Source organism: Elephas maximus, chromosome 6, assembly GCF_024166365.1.
Source record: "Elephas maximus indicus isolate mEleMax1 chromosome 6, mEleMax1 primary haplotype, whole genome shotgun sequence".
NCBI lineage: Eukaryota > Metazoa > Chordata > Mammalia > Proboscidea > Elephantidae > Elephas > Elephas maximus.
Window position 1 is genome coordinate 94,346,438 of NC_064824.1, and position 16,322 is coordinate 94,362,759.

General features: G+C 39.8%; 1 protein-coding gene across 5 annotated transcripts in view; it reads right to left on the bottom strand.

The window, feature by feature from the left end:
• The window catches only part of DNAH7 (dynein axonemal heavy chain 7), a 259,550-nt gene that overhangs the window by 218,140 nt on the left and 25,088 nt on the right, over positions 1-16,322 (bottom strand). For all 5 annotated transcript variants that reach the window (XR_007517918.1, XM_049887739.1, XM_049887741.1 and 2 more), the window contains 3 exons: positions 4,994-5,113; positions 2,175-2,358; positions 410-589 (listed from right to left, as the gene is read on the bottom strand). Coding sequence is in view for 4 of the 5 variants with exons in the window: in XM_049887739.1 (XP_049743696.1) it covers positions 410-589; positions 2,175-2,358; positions 4,994-5,113 (484 nt within the window). In the remaining variant the exon portion in view is untranslated. The remainder of the gene's footprint in view (positions 1-409; positions 590-2,174; positions 2,359-4,993; positions 5,114-16,322) is intronic.

The window sequence follows — 16,322 nt, forward strand, 5'->3', positions numbered from 1 at the left end:
AGTTGAAAGTATGGAGACCGGAGCTCACCAGTTTTGAAAAAGGAGTATTTGGAGGGTAATCAACTGGACACCATCTGTTCAGAGCTGGGAAAGCACAATGGGGGTCTACAGCAGGGTACAAGTGCTACAGAAAACACTCATTGACTGCTTCAAACTGTATCCCAACTTTAATTCCTGCTCAGAAAGCTTTCAGTTGAGTCCAGTAGAAGACCAGACTGGGAAAGTAGGTATATTATAAGAGAAGCTAATAGGAAAAGAGCTTTTTTTTTTAAACAAAACTTCCTCATAAACCAGTCACTAGACCATTTATATTCTGCAGAGCACAAGGTACGTGTCTATAACGTCTAGAAGTTTTTGAAGTGATTAACGTTATGCAAACTCAAGCAATCAGAATATGCTGGTGACTTACCCACTTGGAATATAATTTTGTCTCAACTCTTGGCACAAAACTGACAGCCTTAATCATGACATCATAAACATTTACAAGGATATCTCTATAGTCACTAAACTCAGGCTCAAACTTAATGGCGTCGTTATCAAGAACCAGCCTCATGATGAACCCTGGATGTTCATAGGCTCTGACAGAATCCTAGAAAAATAAACAAATAAATAAGAATTGTATCAGACAAAGGAGGACACGTATTCCAGTACTCACCCTTCCTTCTATGCCCTTGATAGCTAGGCCAAGGGAGGTATAGGGCAGTGGGTTTCTTTATATATGGCCATTATGGACCTGAGTTTGTAGTTCTGCTAAGATGATTTGCTAGGCCACAGTCTTGCAAAGGGATTGGTTAGTCTACTATATAAATAAGGTATGTAAAATCCTTGCAGGGATTGGTCAATTACTATGTAAACTAGGTGGCTCTGGCCTGCCAGGGGGATTAGTCAGTTTTGCCATCCTACGAGACTTAAAAGGGCCAGTCCCACAGAGGCTGAAATGGTACCTCACTACCATCAAGAAGAAGAGCCGAGAAAGGAATGCATCCTTTGGACCTGGGGTCCCTGCACTGCAAACCTCCTATACCCAGGAGACAGAGGGAGAGCTGTAACACTACAGACAGCACAGGATGGTACAAGATGGTATGAGTGGTGAGAACCAGGAGACCGGCTTGAGGTGGCTGTAGTAGGCTCACTGACCCACGGAGTGAGAGAAAGCTGAGCACCTTCAGGTAGGAGGCTTCCTGGCAGAGTGGGTGCCTCCGAACACTTATCAGTGGAGCAAAAGAGCTATAACACTTACTTGAGCAGGACAGAGGCCCAAGCTAAGGGCACAGTGACAGTAGGCCCGAGCAAAGGGCCTGTCTATGGGCACGGCTAAGAAGGAACTGGGAGCTGTCTTGGTTGGAAGCTGTCCTGACTGAAGCACTGTACTCTGTCTTCTGCGTTATATCCAGTTATTTCCAAGCTGATCCTGATCCTGAGTTGTAAACTATTACTTCCCTAATGAATGCCCCAATTGTGAGTATGGTCTGTGACTTCTGTGTGCTCATTGCAACAAATTATCAAACCCAACAGAGAAGTAGAGAGTGCCTTGGGGGGACGGCTGATGTCAGAATTTGTAAAAAAGGTTGAACAGTGCAGATATGTTAGACCTCCACCTCACAGGAATCAACTTAGAGCTGATGGTGGTTATCCTTTCTCCTCAGGAAGTTGGAGGACCTCTGACTCTACTACGAGCTCACAAGAGGCTCTATTAAGAAGGACAAGAGTGATTCCCAACTAGATTTGTTGATATCTAGTATCCACTGGGCCTACAGATCAAATGTTAGGTCAAGGTCCCAGATGAAGGAAGATGTTCAGAGCAGCGAAATTCTAGAATCATGTAAGAAAGAAAGACCAAGAGGAGAACATTCAAATTCCAAGGCCCTGCTTACACAGCAACCAGGACTGCCTTCCAGTGAGAGAAAGGGCTCTTTGTGGAAACTTCCCCAGCCACCATGGCCTAAATTTTTGTGTTATGGGAATTTTCACTTATTTGTACTAATCCTTACCTAATATGATGATAATCACATATCCTAAACATGCAGATTGACACTAATCTTTTTTAACAGATGAGCGTGATAGGTCTAAAGAGAAACTTTCTGCTCCTCCACTGGTAAAGATATTTTCCTCTCTGAAGAAATGAAAATAAGTATATTCATAAATGCATACTGGTGTAACTGAACCATACTTACTGGGGGTTGTGCAATTAAGTCTGTGAAATCTTGCATGGAGACCAAAGTGAGGTCCTGCAGCTGTAAAGTCATAAGTGTAGCAGCACAGTTGAAAAAAGATTCCAATTTGGCACTGCTGTCACCAGTTGGCAATTGCTTTTTTTTATTACCTTGGTAATAAATATTCTGCACTTCTGGAAACCACCTTGAAAGAACAAAAGACTTTTAAAAGTTAATACTTGCTGTGAATTACTCCTCTTACAGTAAGCCTTAACAGTAATTTCTGGACATTCAAAGGTCTTCACGGAGAGCTATATTGCTAAATGACATTATCCACTCTCTAAAATGTAAGCACTAGCATATTTCACTGCTCCTAGGAAACGAAAGTTTAAATCATAGCCAATAGAAAATGACTCAACAACGTGATGCAGTGAGAAAGACGCAAATCTAACTCCTATGACTCCTGCACTTTTTGTAGAAATGTAGAACAAACTTTCTCGGATATTAAGAAATACTCCTTCCCAGTCTCCTAAATGTTCTTCAGGAGCTGTATTTGTGAGTTTAAAGCTAAACTGAGGGAGGGCTTATTTTATGCTATTCTGTCTGTACCACAATGACCTGAAAGCAAGACACAACTGAACAAAATCATGTATTTTATTTTCTTATTCCCTTTAATGTGATACCTTGAAAGAGTGGCTGATTCAAAACAAAGTTTCAAATGTGTACATATCCTCATAATAAAAGCTTAATAGTGAAATTTCAAATATAGGTGCAACATGATGACAACAAGTGAAGTTTTCAGTTTATAAAGCCACTGTCGACACCACAGAATTCAGGGATATTAGTCTTTTCCTTCATGAGAATTAACACATTTTGCTTTCAATAGAGGAAGGGTCAATATAACAATCAGGAGTTGCCTGAATGTTCCAAGACAGAAGATCTAAGTTTTACATCTATTTACCATCCTGACAGCAAATGTGTTGAGTGTCTACTTCGTATTTGGTAGGAACAGTGTTGTGGGAGACATAAAAAGATATGACATCTTTTCTCCTCTCCTACAATCATAGAGGAAATGTGTCTTGGCAGAAAAACAGATGTGAAGTCAAAGAATGGAGATATCAATTTCCATCTAAGTAATAGAGAAGGATTTTATAATGAAGACGGCAATTTCACTAACGACTAGATAGAAATGATAATCAGGAGGGCCCTGAGAAAAAAATCTGAAATGGAAGTAGGATAACAAGTAGATGGGGTAGGAAAGGCTAATATATTTAATCATTTCACTACCTATAATAGAGATTAAATGACACACACACTAGTTGCCATGAATAGGAATCAATTCTGATTCATGGCAACCTCGTGTGTGCAGAGTAGAACGTGTGCAGGGTTTTCAAGGCTGTGACCTTTTGGAATCAGATCGCCAGGCTTTTCTTCCCAGGGTTATTCCTGGGGTATGCCCTTAAAGTTACAGTTCAAGAGAATGTATTCTTATTCTGTTCTCAGGGTCTTTTTCTTCTCTTTATATCTCTGCCTTTTTCTCTCTTTTTTAATGTTAATGAAATAATCAGGTCACTGGGTGGTGCAAACGGTGTGCAGAAATATTCAATAACAAAGTTCTTTTACGTAATGTCAGACAAAGAATTTGATTCAACATATTGGAGAAGAAAAAAAAAATAAAGACACCATCTTAAACTACAGAGATACATTTCCAAGAAATTTTTAGAAATCATGAAGGTAAGCCTGAAGTTTTATGTCTACTGTTCTCTTAAACTTGATTGTATTTTAATGTCTTATTTATAATAACAAAGTGGTCCATGCTGGAGACAACTTTCCCATATCGTTTCAGAGCAAATTTTCTAGCATATGCACTAATAATTATCTTATGTGACTATTCCATTCTGAAGGGCCAAATCAAGGAGATGTTTGTCATCCAATAAGTCTAGTCTCCCAATGAGATTGTAAATTCCTTTAAAGAATATACTTTTCCCTCCTAATCATTCTTTAAACTCTTCTGCATCCCCCACTCAAAAACAAAATGAAAAAGGCCCAATGACCTGTATGTATTAATGGTAGATACTAAACAAATACCTGGTGAAAGATTGGTTTGGTAATGCTTCCAAAGCTTCTTAGGCTTCTTGCATGCCCCCAGGTACCCATCCCCAAAGCAGAGATGGAAACCAGACACTGAGGAATGGCTACCATTGATTACGATCCTTTTACTTTCTAGAAAATCTATGCTGTGTACATCATCTGGACAGATATTACAGACCAAGGCAGTTAAAGACATTATCTTAAACTCTCAAGCAGAAAAATAAAAAATTATTAAAACAGGATTTTCTAAAAGCAGTTAAAATTCAGTATCTTTCCCGTCCCCTTTTTAAATTTATATATCCTTACACTGGTGGCACAGCGGTTAAGTGCTCAGCTGCTAACCAAAAGGTCAGCAGTTGAAACCCACCAGCTGCTCCATGGAAGAATGATGTAGCAATCCGCTTCTGTAAAGATTACAGCCTTGGAAACCCTACGGGGCAGCTCTACTCTGTTCTATAGAGTCTCTGTGAGTCGGAATCGACCTGACAGTACGCAATAACAACACGTGAAATTTCAAGGAGCCCTGGTGGTGTAAAGTAATGTAATGGTTAACTGAACCATTCTCTAACTAAAAGGTCAGTGGTTCAAGTCCATTAGCCAATCTGTGGAAAAAAAGGCCTGGTGATCTGGTACGGTAAAGACTGCTGCCTAGGAAACTCTATGAGCAGTTCTACTGTCCTGTGGGGTCGCTGTGAGTGAGTCAGAATTGACTCGGCATACAACAACTACATGAAACTTCAAAACCTTACGTTTTAAGTAGAGCCTCTTTGGCAGATTCCATGTGCTTCATGACAATGCTCTGAAAATTCGACAGCTCCAGTGCATCCTGGCGATTGTGAAATTCTTCTATATCAACTAACCGTAATTTTCTGCAAGAGATAAAAATAAACAGGAATTTAAGAATGAGACTTTTTTGCATTCATTATTTTGGTTACTTTTTCCTTTCTCAAAAAAAAAATCATATTCTGAGGTTTTATCATTCAAAAATTGTGTTCTATAAAATTAGATTTTCAAAGGACATAAGATATCCTAACTTCAAAAAATAATTTACATAATTCAGCTCAGCAGGAATATATTATGAAAGTGCCCTGTGAAGTGGAAAGTTCAGAAACTAGGGGATGATGGATACTTTAGGCTTCTTTGCTTTCAAACTGGAACAATTAAAACAGGCAAAGAGGCAAGATACAATGCTAACAGGGTTCACTGCTCTCAAAACAAAAACTGCATCCTCTCTAAAAAGAAAGTAGCCCCACGTGACACAATATCAGCACTGGATATTAGACAGCCACAGGCTGAGAGAGTGCTTAGACTTAATGAAAATCCACTTTATCAAAATCTTTTGAATTTGTCTAGTTTCAATTTTTTTTTTAACACAGTGCTTCCTCCAGTCAACAGCTTTCAGTACAGCCCGTTCTCTGCCTGCACTGTTACAGATTCTCATTATATACCTCATTTACTCGTTGAAGAATTTTCTCTGGCAGATTAACCAAAATATTATTAAAATATTAACCTATTAGGATCATTGTGTTATTCATCTCAACTTAACTAGAGATTCCTTCCCTATTAGAGGAGAGGCAATTTAATTCTCATGTGATTAAGTAATTTCTATATAATCTGTTAATAAACAACACTATTAAAAACATCACATTTAATGATTATTTAAAGGCCAATGTAAAACACTGGATAGTAAACAAAACACATTTCAACTCTACTTGGTCACGTTTTTTACAAGTTAAAAGTCATCTATGAGGTTAGGTTAGAGTGGACTCAGTACATAACACTGATAATACATTAGGTACGAGCGTTGTTAGCAAAGCCCTTGGTATTGTGTTATTCTGGACAACTGAAGATTAACCCTTTGAAATGATCACTGTAAAGTTCAGTTCTAAACTATTCCTAACATGTTGCCTAACAGCATATACTAAACAATCTGATCTCTCTCGATGCTGGGACAACGGGTTGTGACTGCATGACAAACGCTCTCTCTGACATTAAGTGGGTTCTGTAAGTGCATAAAGGAGCCTTAGTGGCACAGTGGTTAAGTGCTTGGCTGCTAACTGAAAGGTCAGTGGTTCGAACCCACCAGCTGCTCTTTGGGAGAAAGATGTGGCAATTTTGCTTCCGTAGATTACAAAAACAAACAAACCTGTTGTGGTTGAGTCAATTCCAACTCATAGTGACCCTATAGGGTTTCCAAGGAGCAGCTGGTGGATTCAAACTGCCAATCTTTTGGTTAGCAGCCAAATGCTTAACTGCTGCACCACCAGGCCTCCCCATAAAGATTACAGCCTTGGAAACCCTATGGGCAATTATATTCTACCCTACAGGGTCTCTATGAGTCAGAATCAACTCAATGACAACACAAAGGGTTTGGTTGTTGTTCAGTGTAAATACTGAATGGCATGAATTTGCATACTTGTATCTAGAGAGCATCCCTTCAGGATTTTTCTTTTTTTCATGCATATTAGAGTCATTCAGATGATTTTTCTTGTGTTACCGTCCCCCAGACCCACTGCCACACATATAGATGACCTATACTTTCAAGGTCAGCTGAGGTCAGGGCAAATGACCATCACCCAGAGTAAGGATGTCCTGTGCAGTCACCACTGGCAACTACTGAAAGGTGCAGCACTCATGACTGCCCAACCCACCCTTCATACTCACACAGAAGGCTGCAACAACCTATGCCTTCAAAGGCAACACAGAAACTGGGGGTTCTCGTTCCACTCATAGCCTGCAAAGCTCCTTCTCAGTTGTCTTTACCCTAGAGGCCTGGAAGTTTGCTTCAGTTACTGTAGTTAACCCTTCTGCCTCCACAATCATGGACCCTAATTTTGGACACATCCACTATGCACTGTTGGCTTAGCTCCCCTTTGCTACTTTTTTTCCTCTTCCTCCTTTTATCCTCTTATCTCTTGCCCCCTGACAATGTCTAAATGACTAAAGTCTAGCCCTTCAGGGACAATACAAGGCAGTAGAGCCCCATCTCCCAGCTTCCTGCCCAGTGTTTTCTGGGAATTCCATCTGCAAATGGATATAAAAGAAAAACAACAACTTGTGGTGTTGTTTTGAAGGTGAAATGCACTAATGCATGCAAACATACTTTGCAAAGTGATATGTTACATTGTTATGACCTCACTTGTATGATTTCATGCAAAATTAGACCAGGGGTCTTGTCAGGAAGAATATTTGACTCCCCACATCCAAAGGAAAAGAAAAGAGGAAAACACTGGGCCTCTTCCTGAGACAGATAGGGTTAACTCTGCTGGAACAAAAGAGCTGTTAAAAGATTACCATCTAGAAGTTGGGTAAAAAGGAACCACACCCTGTCTACATGAGGTAAGGTTGAAACAATAGGTGAATTATTATCTCCTTCTTAGTGTTCTTCTAGTCCTTTCCCCCTTTACAGGCTCCTGCACGCACACCACACATGCAGAACAAAGTGTGACCACTGTTTAACCCTCCTTAGCCCTCTGATTCTCGGATTAATCTGAGAAGCTGGACTATATGAAGAAAAATGGGGCACCAGGATTGGAGGAAGAGTCATTAACAGCCTGCGTTATGCAGATACAACCTTGCTTGCTGAAAGCGAAAAGGACTTGAAGCACTTACTAATGAAGATCAAAGACCACAGCCTTCAGTATGGATTGCACCTCAACATAAAGAAAACAAAAATCCTCACAACTGGACCAATGTACCACGTCATGATAAACGGAGAACAGATTGACGTTGTCAAGGATTTCATTTTACCTGGATCCACAATCAACACCCATGGAAGCAGCAGTCAAGATATCAAAAGACGCATTGCATTGGGTAAATCTGCTGCAAGGGACCTCTTTAAAGTGTTGAAAACCAAAGATGTCACCTTAAAGACTAAGGTGTGCCTGACCCAAGCCATGGTATTTTCAATTGCATCATATGCATGTGAAAGGTGGACAATGAATAAGAAGACCGAAGAATTGACATCTTTGAATTGTGGTATCGGCGAAGAATATTGAACATACCATGGACTGCCAAGAGAACAAACAAATCTGTCTTGAAAGAAGTAAAACCAGAATGCTCCTTAGAAGCAAGTATGGCAAGACTGCATCTTACATACTTTGGACATGTTGTCAGAAGGGATCAGTCCCTGGAGAAGGACATCAGGTTTGGCAAAGTACAGGGTAAGCAGAGAAGAGGAAGACCCTCAATGAGGTGGATTGACACAGTGGCTGCAACAATGAGCTCAAGCATAACAACAATTTTTAAGGATGGCGGGGGTCCAGGCAGTGTTTCGTTCTGTTGTGCGCAGGGTCGCTATGAGTTGGAACCAACTCGGCGGCACCTAACAACAACAACAGCCCTCCGAAGGTGCAATGGAGTGCCGAAGATCAGTATGCTTGCACTATATCCTGTAATAAGTGATGCCAAGCGCTGCTGAGAGGACTCCATCTTGAATAACAGCGGGTTCCATCTTGTATTCCAGATGTGTGCACCATCTAATTAACATGCACCATTCTGAGAAGTGCCCACCCCTTGAAAGAAGTCCACTAAATACTCATTACTCTGTTGTCTCCACCAAACCCATATAAGCCCTAGCCTTGCTTCCCTTTTCAAGTCAGCCTTTTGGAGAGGCTTAGTTCCCTGTTGACTCCTTTTGCTTGATTCAAACAAAATAAAGCTTGCTGAAGATAAAGTTTGTCTGTCGCATGTATTCTTACAGGAAAAGACAAGGACCGTTTATGTCAGATTGGCGAATGGTAACAAAATTTGGTGAGCCAGCGAGGAGACTAGGGGCTCAAATTAGCCCCTGGTTACGGGACGCAGACCAGAGGGACTGAGCCTCCAGAACAGACCTCTACTCAGAGACAAGCGGCCGCTCAGACCTTTTTGTCTGGTGTCTCTTTGAAGTGGTTAAGTTTGGGTGACTCTCCCCTTCACTCCTCCTTCCCCCTTCAGCAACTTTTATTATCCTTTTTTTCTTTCTTTCTGCATACCTTGTCTCCTTTTTTTTTTTCTCTCTCTCTCTTCTTCATCTTTCCTCTTTCCACTGAACAGGTCGTGAGCCCCAATGAAGGGGGGTTCACGGACAGCGTTCCAGTCATTTGCCTTTCACGAAAGGAGGGTTGGGAACAAGGAGTGAGTCCTTTTGAGGGGATGATCACTCCAAATCTCAAGGGCGGTCTCCAGATCTTGGATAGAGCCACGAAGAGCACCCACCGAGTGGGCCACAAACCCTGCCACAGGGTTGCCGAGAGCACTCGGTAAATTGAGCAGGTTGCGAGCTTCTGATAGGAGGCCACAGAGAGCGATGCAGAGAGGGTCATGTACTCCCAGTGGGAGGTCGTGGAGAGCGCTCCGATAGTCACTTAAGGAGAGTTTGGGGACAAGGAGTGAGTCCTTATTAGGGGCTGACCACCCCATATCCCAAGGTCGGGTCACGGACGTCAGACAGAGCCACGGAGAGCACCCACTGAGTGGGTCACAAACCCCACCAAAGAGTCACAGAGAACACTTGGTAAATTGACCAGGTCACGTACCCCCAGCAGGAGGTGGCAGAGAGCACTCCAATAGTCTGCTTCCTTGACTTTATCCTTCCTTTCATTTTTAAACTACTTTCTCAGGAGGCCCTTCTATTGGTCTCTGGTGCTCCAATTTTTTCCTCTCTTCTTCTTTCCTCTTCCCACCAAATGGGTCCTGAGCCCCAAAGAGGGGGTTTCATGGAGAGCGTTTCAGTCCTTTGGCTTTTGCAAAAGAGAGTTTGGGGACAAGGAGTGAGTCCTTGTTAGGGGTTGATCACCGCATATCCCAAGGGCGGGTTGCGGACCTTGGACAGAGCCACAGAGAGCACTCACAGAGTCAGTTGTGAACCCCACCAGAGGGTCGCAGAGAACACTCAGTAAATTGAGCGGGTCACAAGCCTCCAACAGGAGGAGGCCGCGGAGAGCGCTCTGGAGTGGGTTGCATACCCCCAGAGTGAGGTTGCAGAGAGCGCTACGATAGCCTACTTCCTTGACTTTTTTTCTTCTTTCCTTTTGCTTTTAAACTATTTTCTCAGAAGGGACTCTTGGTCTTGGTGACTCTAGAGTTTGGGCAGGCATGTGTGTGTGTGGTGGCCATTGTTTTTGTGTGTCTGAATATTGTCTGTCTGAATATTGTCTGTCTCTAGATGGTGCACCCTGGTTCGGGGGAATGGACGTAGACATCTGTTTAGATTGAGAGATTGGTAATCGGGATAAGAGGTATCTGAAGGATTGAAGTGGAGGTTCAGGTATTCCTACTAATGTGTTAGACCTCACTAAGATCATCCTCATTCCCCCTTTCCCTTTCTGGCTTTTCTGGTCAGAGCACTCTCTGTTCGTCTTACGTGTAAATCTTATGTGCGACCATGGCTGTCTGGGAGGTTGAGACTGCGAGATTATCTCAATCGCCTCTGTGTATCTTATGTGTAATTTGTGTGTGCTGCATAAAAATTAATTGGTGAAAAGAAATTCAGGTTAAATTAGAACATACTCATAGAGACTGAGAATCTATTGATTGGCCTGAGGAAAAAGATAATTTTGTCTTAAAGCATCAGTTTCAGAACAGTAAAAGGAAAAGATATTGGTTATCTTTTGCCTTTCAAAAACGTCTAGGTCGACTTAAACATATGTAAATGAATTAGAATGATCACTCGATGGCACTGGGTTTTTTTTTTTTTTTTTTGGAATCTTGTCTTCTGGAAACCCTGGTGGAGTAGTGGTTAAGTGCTATGGCTGCTAACCAAAAGGTTGGCAGTTCAAATCCACCAGGCGCTCCTTGGAAACTCTATGGGGCAGTTCTACTCTGTCCTATCGGGTCGCTATGAGTCAGAATCGACTCGACCGCACTGGGTTTGCTTTTGGTTTTTAATCTTGTCTTCTACCATGAGTTAAAAGGTAGGTAAGGGTGGGGCAAGATCAGGCCTTCTCAGCCCCCAGCCCCGGTCTCCAATGTATAGCTCCAGGGAAGCTTTTAAAAGACCCTTTCTAACATTTTTTTTTTTTTTCTAACTAGGTGGAGACCTTTTTGAAGACCAAAAAAAAAAAAGCAAGAAAATTGCTGCTTTACTATAGTATCAGAAATTGGGTAAATCCTAATCATAAAAGAACTGTAAACAAATTCTCACTATTGTAAAAGAAATTTAAGAAGCCAAATATATATATGTATATGCTTATACGTATATGTGTATATTTGGGTCTGCTAATAAGAAAGTTCATTCTTCCATTTAAAGGGATGTGCTAGAAGAGATATACAATAAAAAATGTTTAAGAGGTTTATTGAAAAATGAAATTTATTTGATAATGGACAAAAGTTTTATCTGACTGAAGTTTAATACTTTAATTTATGAAATTTTTAAGAGCTTTAATGTTAAATAGCATAAAACAAAGAATTATGTTTCTCACTGTTAAAATAACAAAAGTTTCTTTGATTACTGAGTTGAAGAGTTAATCTCTTCTTTGTGTAATCTGCCTCTCTCATTAGAACAAGATTTCTCAGTCAGAAACCAAACCACATGGCTTTAAGTAAAAAGAAAAAGCTAAGATTTTTATTTTTAAGATCTTTGGTTAAATAACTAAAAGTAGTATTTCTTGGTAACTTATGATAAACTCCTGAAAAGTATGAATGCCATGAAAAAATTTTTTATTAAAAAAAAAGTGCTAAAAAGGTTTATTTAACATGTTATAAATTACATAGAACATGTTGTTAAAACCAAGTACCTGATTCACTGTGAGTTAAAATTTGTTAGTAAACTTTAGTTTTTTGACTCTAGCAATATCAAAGCAAATGGATTAATTGAAGAATTTACATCATTTACTTATATTTTTATAATATAAAATATATTATAAATCTTCAGGTATTTAGAGACTTGATAATCTTGGTATATTCTTAGGATATCCTCACTATATGGTATTATGTCTCAAGATTATTACGTATTATATCTGAAGCTCTTTAAAAATGTGGTTAATGATTATATTTAGAGATTTTTTTATCTAAAGTTTTTTTTTAACTGATTTTATTTGGCCTTTACATTATGCTTGTAATTAATTTCTATCAGGTCTTTCACTATTAAGAGTTATGTTTATAAATTAATCATGGCCACATTAAGTTTGCCATCTGCAGATGTTTTTACTTTGCTGATTTTCTGAAAACATTTAACCAGAATATCTCAACAAAAAAAGATGGACTATATTGGATTTATGAAATGTACTATGACTAGACTCATCAAGATTTCCTGAACTCTTAGGCAGAAGCTGACGGTTTTCCAGACTGAGGTTGTCCAGAATCACTTCAACAGAAGTTAACTACATAAGACTGAGTAAATGAAATGATACTATCGGTTTTATGTTAAAATATTGCTGATGTTTTAAAGTCTTTCTTTCTGGAAATAAATGCTTTAAGGTCCCACATTCTGGAAATAAGAAACTATTTTCCTCTTTTCTCCTAAATTATCTAACTAATGGGTTTAGTTATTTTAACTCTTGAATTAGAAGTTCCTGTTGGTAAATTTAGCAAAGTTGTAATATCATAACCAGAGAAGTGTCTGAAATTTGAGCTATGATTTTACATATTAGAATAACATTAGATTTCCTACTAGTTCTCTCAAAGAATAGTTTGTGCCTTAATAGATAAAGATAAATGTTGCTGTATTTATATTCACACACAGTCTTAGGTGTGGCAGAATGTAGTTGTTGCTGAGGCACATGAAAAAAAGGTATTGATTCTGCTTATGCATAAACAAACACCTCATGCAATTTGTTTCCTTGGTTCGAAGACCTTAGGGTCATGGTTTCATTGATTATATCAGACAATTGGCGTAATATTATTGTTAGTGTTTCTATTCTACCTCCTGATTTACTGCATGGTGCCTGGGATCTTAAAAACCAGATGATGCCCAATTACCATTAATTGAGCATTCGTAATCAAAGATTCTATAGCAAGATCATGATCCAAGAGAGGGAACCCTAACAGAGTTATATGGAATTCTCCTAGAATCCAGATTTCAGGCTTTCATGGAGGTTGGCAACCTACATAGGCCATTGCTTTTGGGTGTCCTTTTGAACTTCCAGCTTTGAGGAAAAACTGGTTCCAGAAGCCACTCTGAGGCAAACAATTGTCCAAATAAATTAGCAAGACCATTTTGCTCTGGGCATTGTGCTTTTTTTTTTTTGGTAAAGAATTCATATTGTTTTGGGAAACTGACTCCCAAGATCAGTAAATAGAGTTAAGTTTAGGGTAAATCAGTAATTGGTTTAATCAGCCTTCTAGAAAATGTTACATGAAATACAAGTCTAATGTTTATAATCAAACTCTCACCCTCTTGCTATACAGAAGATTACATATCTTAAGAAAACCAGATTCTCAGAGTAGATTGACCTCATGGCTCGGACTCCACTTTGTCTTAGATTCCACATCTGCTTCTAAGAAAGTGACCCATGACTGTCCATAGGTAAAATGGGGGGGGGGGCAGCTTGCCCTCAGGGAGAACACTTAGTGCATTTTAGACAGATTAACTGGAGACCTCCAACAGGAGAAGTCCATCCTGTATTATCTTGCTAATCATGAATTCTCTAATGAAAACTTGGTTGTCACACGTAAGTTCTATATTTTCTGTTTTCTCTGGACAAATTTTGTGTGTTCCTTCTAGGTATGTTTTTACATGATATATCCATCTATACTAGTTTAGATGATCCCTTTTCAACTGATAGTGAATTTACGTGGACAATTTCTTGTTTGAATTCCTGATAAATGCATAGACAGTACACTTTGGGAACTTCAGGATTATCTTTAGATATCCATAGTAAATATTAAAAAGGTAATGTTAAGTTTGTTATCCATTGTAAAAAAAAAAAAAAATGTAAAACAAGAGTCAGAAAAAGCCCACTGGTCCAACACTCAGGGTATGGTTGGTAACTATAATTCTTATTTGTGGTATATCTGAATTGGAAAATCTTTAAGAAATTTATCAATCACTATGGGACAAATGACAGACGAAGTTGCTAGTGGGATGAAAACACAACACTGATCACTGACCTCATTAAGCCAAAGTGACACGAGATAACAAAATAGCCTTAGATTTTTATTTATTGGTCCAAGAAAAGTGTAGTCTGTACTGTAACAAATACCTCTTGTTAAATAACACAAGAGAAGTAGAATACATAGAATTGGACAACAAGCTACTTGGTTACATGCCGAATACACAGAATTGGACAATAAGCTACCTGGTTACAAACACCAGATTTACTGGGTTGGTTACTATCAAGAATAAGTACACGAGCCACATCACTACTGCAAGGGATAGTCCTGATAGTATCAGGCATGATAAAATTTATCCTCTATTGTCTTACACACTTAAAAGGCAAAAAAAAAAAAAAAGCCTCAGGCTAAAATGTTGATGTACATTGAGTCTGTGATTGATGAGAACTTTCCTCTTACTTAAGATCCTGGTGAAGGACCAGATGGTATCCAGTAGAAACCAGCACCATGAGTTTAAAGAGCCTGCAATGGCTGCCATCTAGGAGCTCAGCTAAGTCCAGGTACTGATCATCAATGTGTTGAGCATAGAGAATGTGACCCAGCTGAAGCTGGACTCACAAAGTCTCACAAGGACTCGCAAAGACACATCAACTGAGCCCTGAGATAAAGACGATAGATGGGACAATCTTGAAAATTACCTTTTAGAGAAGAAAAATATCTTTTAGAGAACTTTTCACACAAAGCCAATCAAACAGAACACAAAAGACTTTCCACTCTTCTCCCTTTTCTATTACCATTTAGTAAATAGAAAATTTGTTGGCCCAATAAAGACCCCCAAAATCCTGACAAACTGCCAGCCAGTAAAGCAGTCCCTGGAGTTGATCGAGAGTGGGACTACTATTCAAAGGAGGGCATGAGTAGGCTGAGGCATTATAGAAAGTGCTTACTAGAAGGCCTGGAAACTGGGGTAGAAAAATCTCTCAAAAATTAGGAAGTAATTCAGGGATCTAAAGAAAATCCCTCTGAGATTCCTGAAAGAATTTTTCAGGCCTTCCAGAGACACACTGACATAGATCCTGAAGCTACTGAAAATCAATGAATAACATCATCTTCATAGGACAAAGCTCTACAGATATCTGCAAAAACTCCAGAAATTGGATAGAGGACCAGACTGCAGCTGGGGAGATATTCACACACTTCCAGTCACGGGGCTGGGTGGTGAACGAAGGAAAATACAGGGGCCTGGCTTGTCAGTCAAGTACTTGAGTGTCATCTGGGCAGGTAAGATGAGAGTGATGCCTAAAGTGGTGATAAGGTCCAAGCCTACCCCCTCCCAGAAACTGTAAAGCAACCACAGGCATTTGTAGGGCTCCTAGGATATTGGTGCCCCTTCATACCCCATGAAGCCCACACTCTATAGCTCCTATATAGGTTAGTGAAGAAACAGTGAGACTAAAGGAAAGATAAACCAAAAGATTGGGTGAGAAAGTGATACAGGAGGATAGAGAAGAAGAGAATGAGTGAGAGAGAGAGATAAAAAGAGACAAAGATCGGAGAGAGAGACAGAAAAGGTGAGACTGGACAGAGTTCTAGAAAATGAGGGTGTGAGGAAAAAAAAAGAGCCCGTAAGAAGAGATAGACACAGAGAACGTTAAAAAAAAAAAAACAAAAAACAAAAAAACAGTGTGAGATTGAGAAACAAAAGAGGGGGAAACCAAGATATTTGGTAGACAGTGCAGGAGGCATTCGCCTCTATCACTTGGTTTCTACCCTTTTAGGGCCCCTTTTTAGTTGCTATACTTCTACTTCTGATTTTTGGGCCTTGTCTCCTTAAGCTTCTGATAAAGTTTGTGTCCTCTAGGTTTCAACAATTCCAAGATGATGCAGGGTTTCCAGCCCATTCCTGAAAGTGAGACCAGCAGTCCGTACAAAACTTTAGACCAGATAGGGAGATATTTCTACTCTGCTAGGCAGTCCAACAACCCGGTGTCAGCTTGAAGAAGTTACAGAAGAAGAGACCTCTGCCCCTACACCCTCTTAAAGAATCATGAGTATGAAATCTCTCAGGGGGGATTGAGACAGATAGGGTTAACTGTGCTGCGG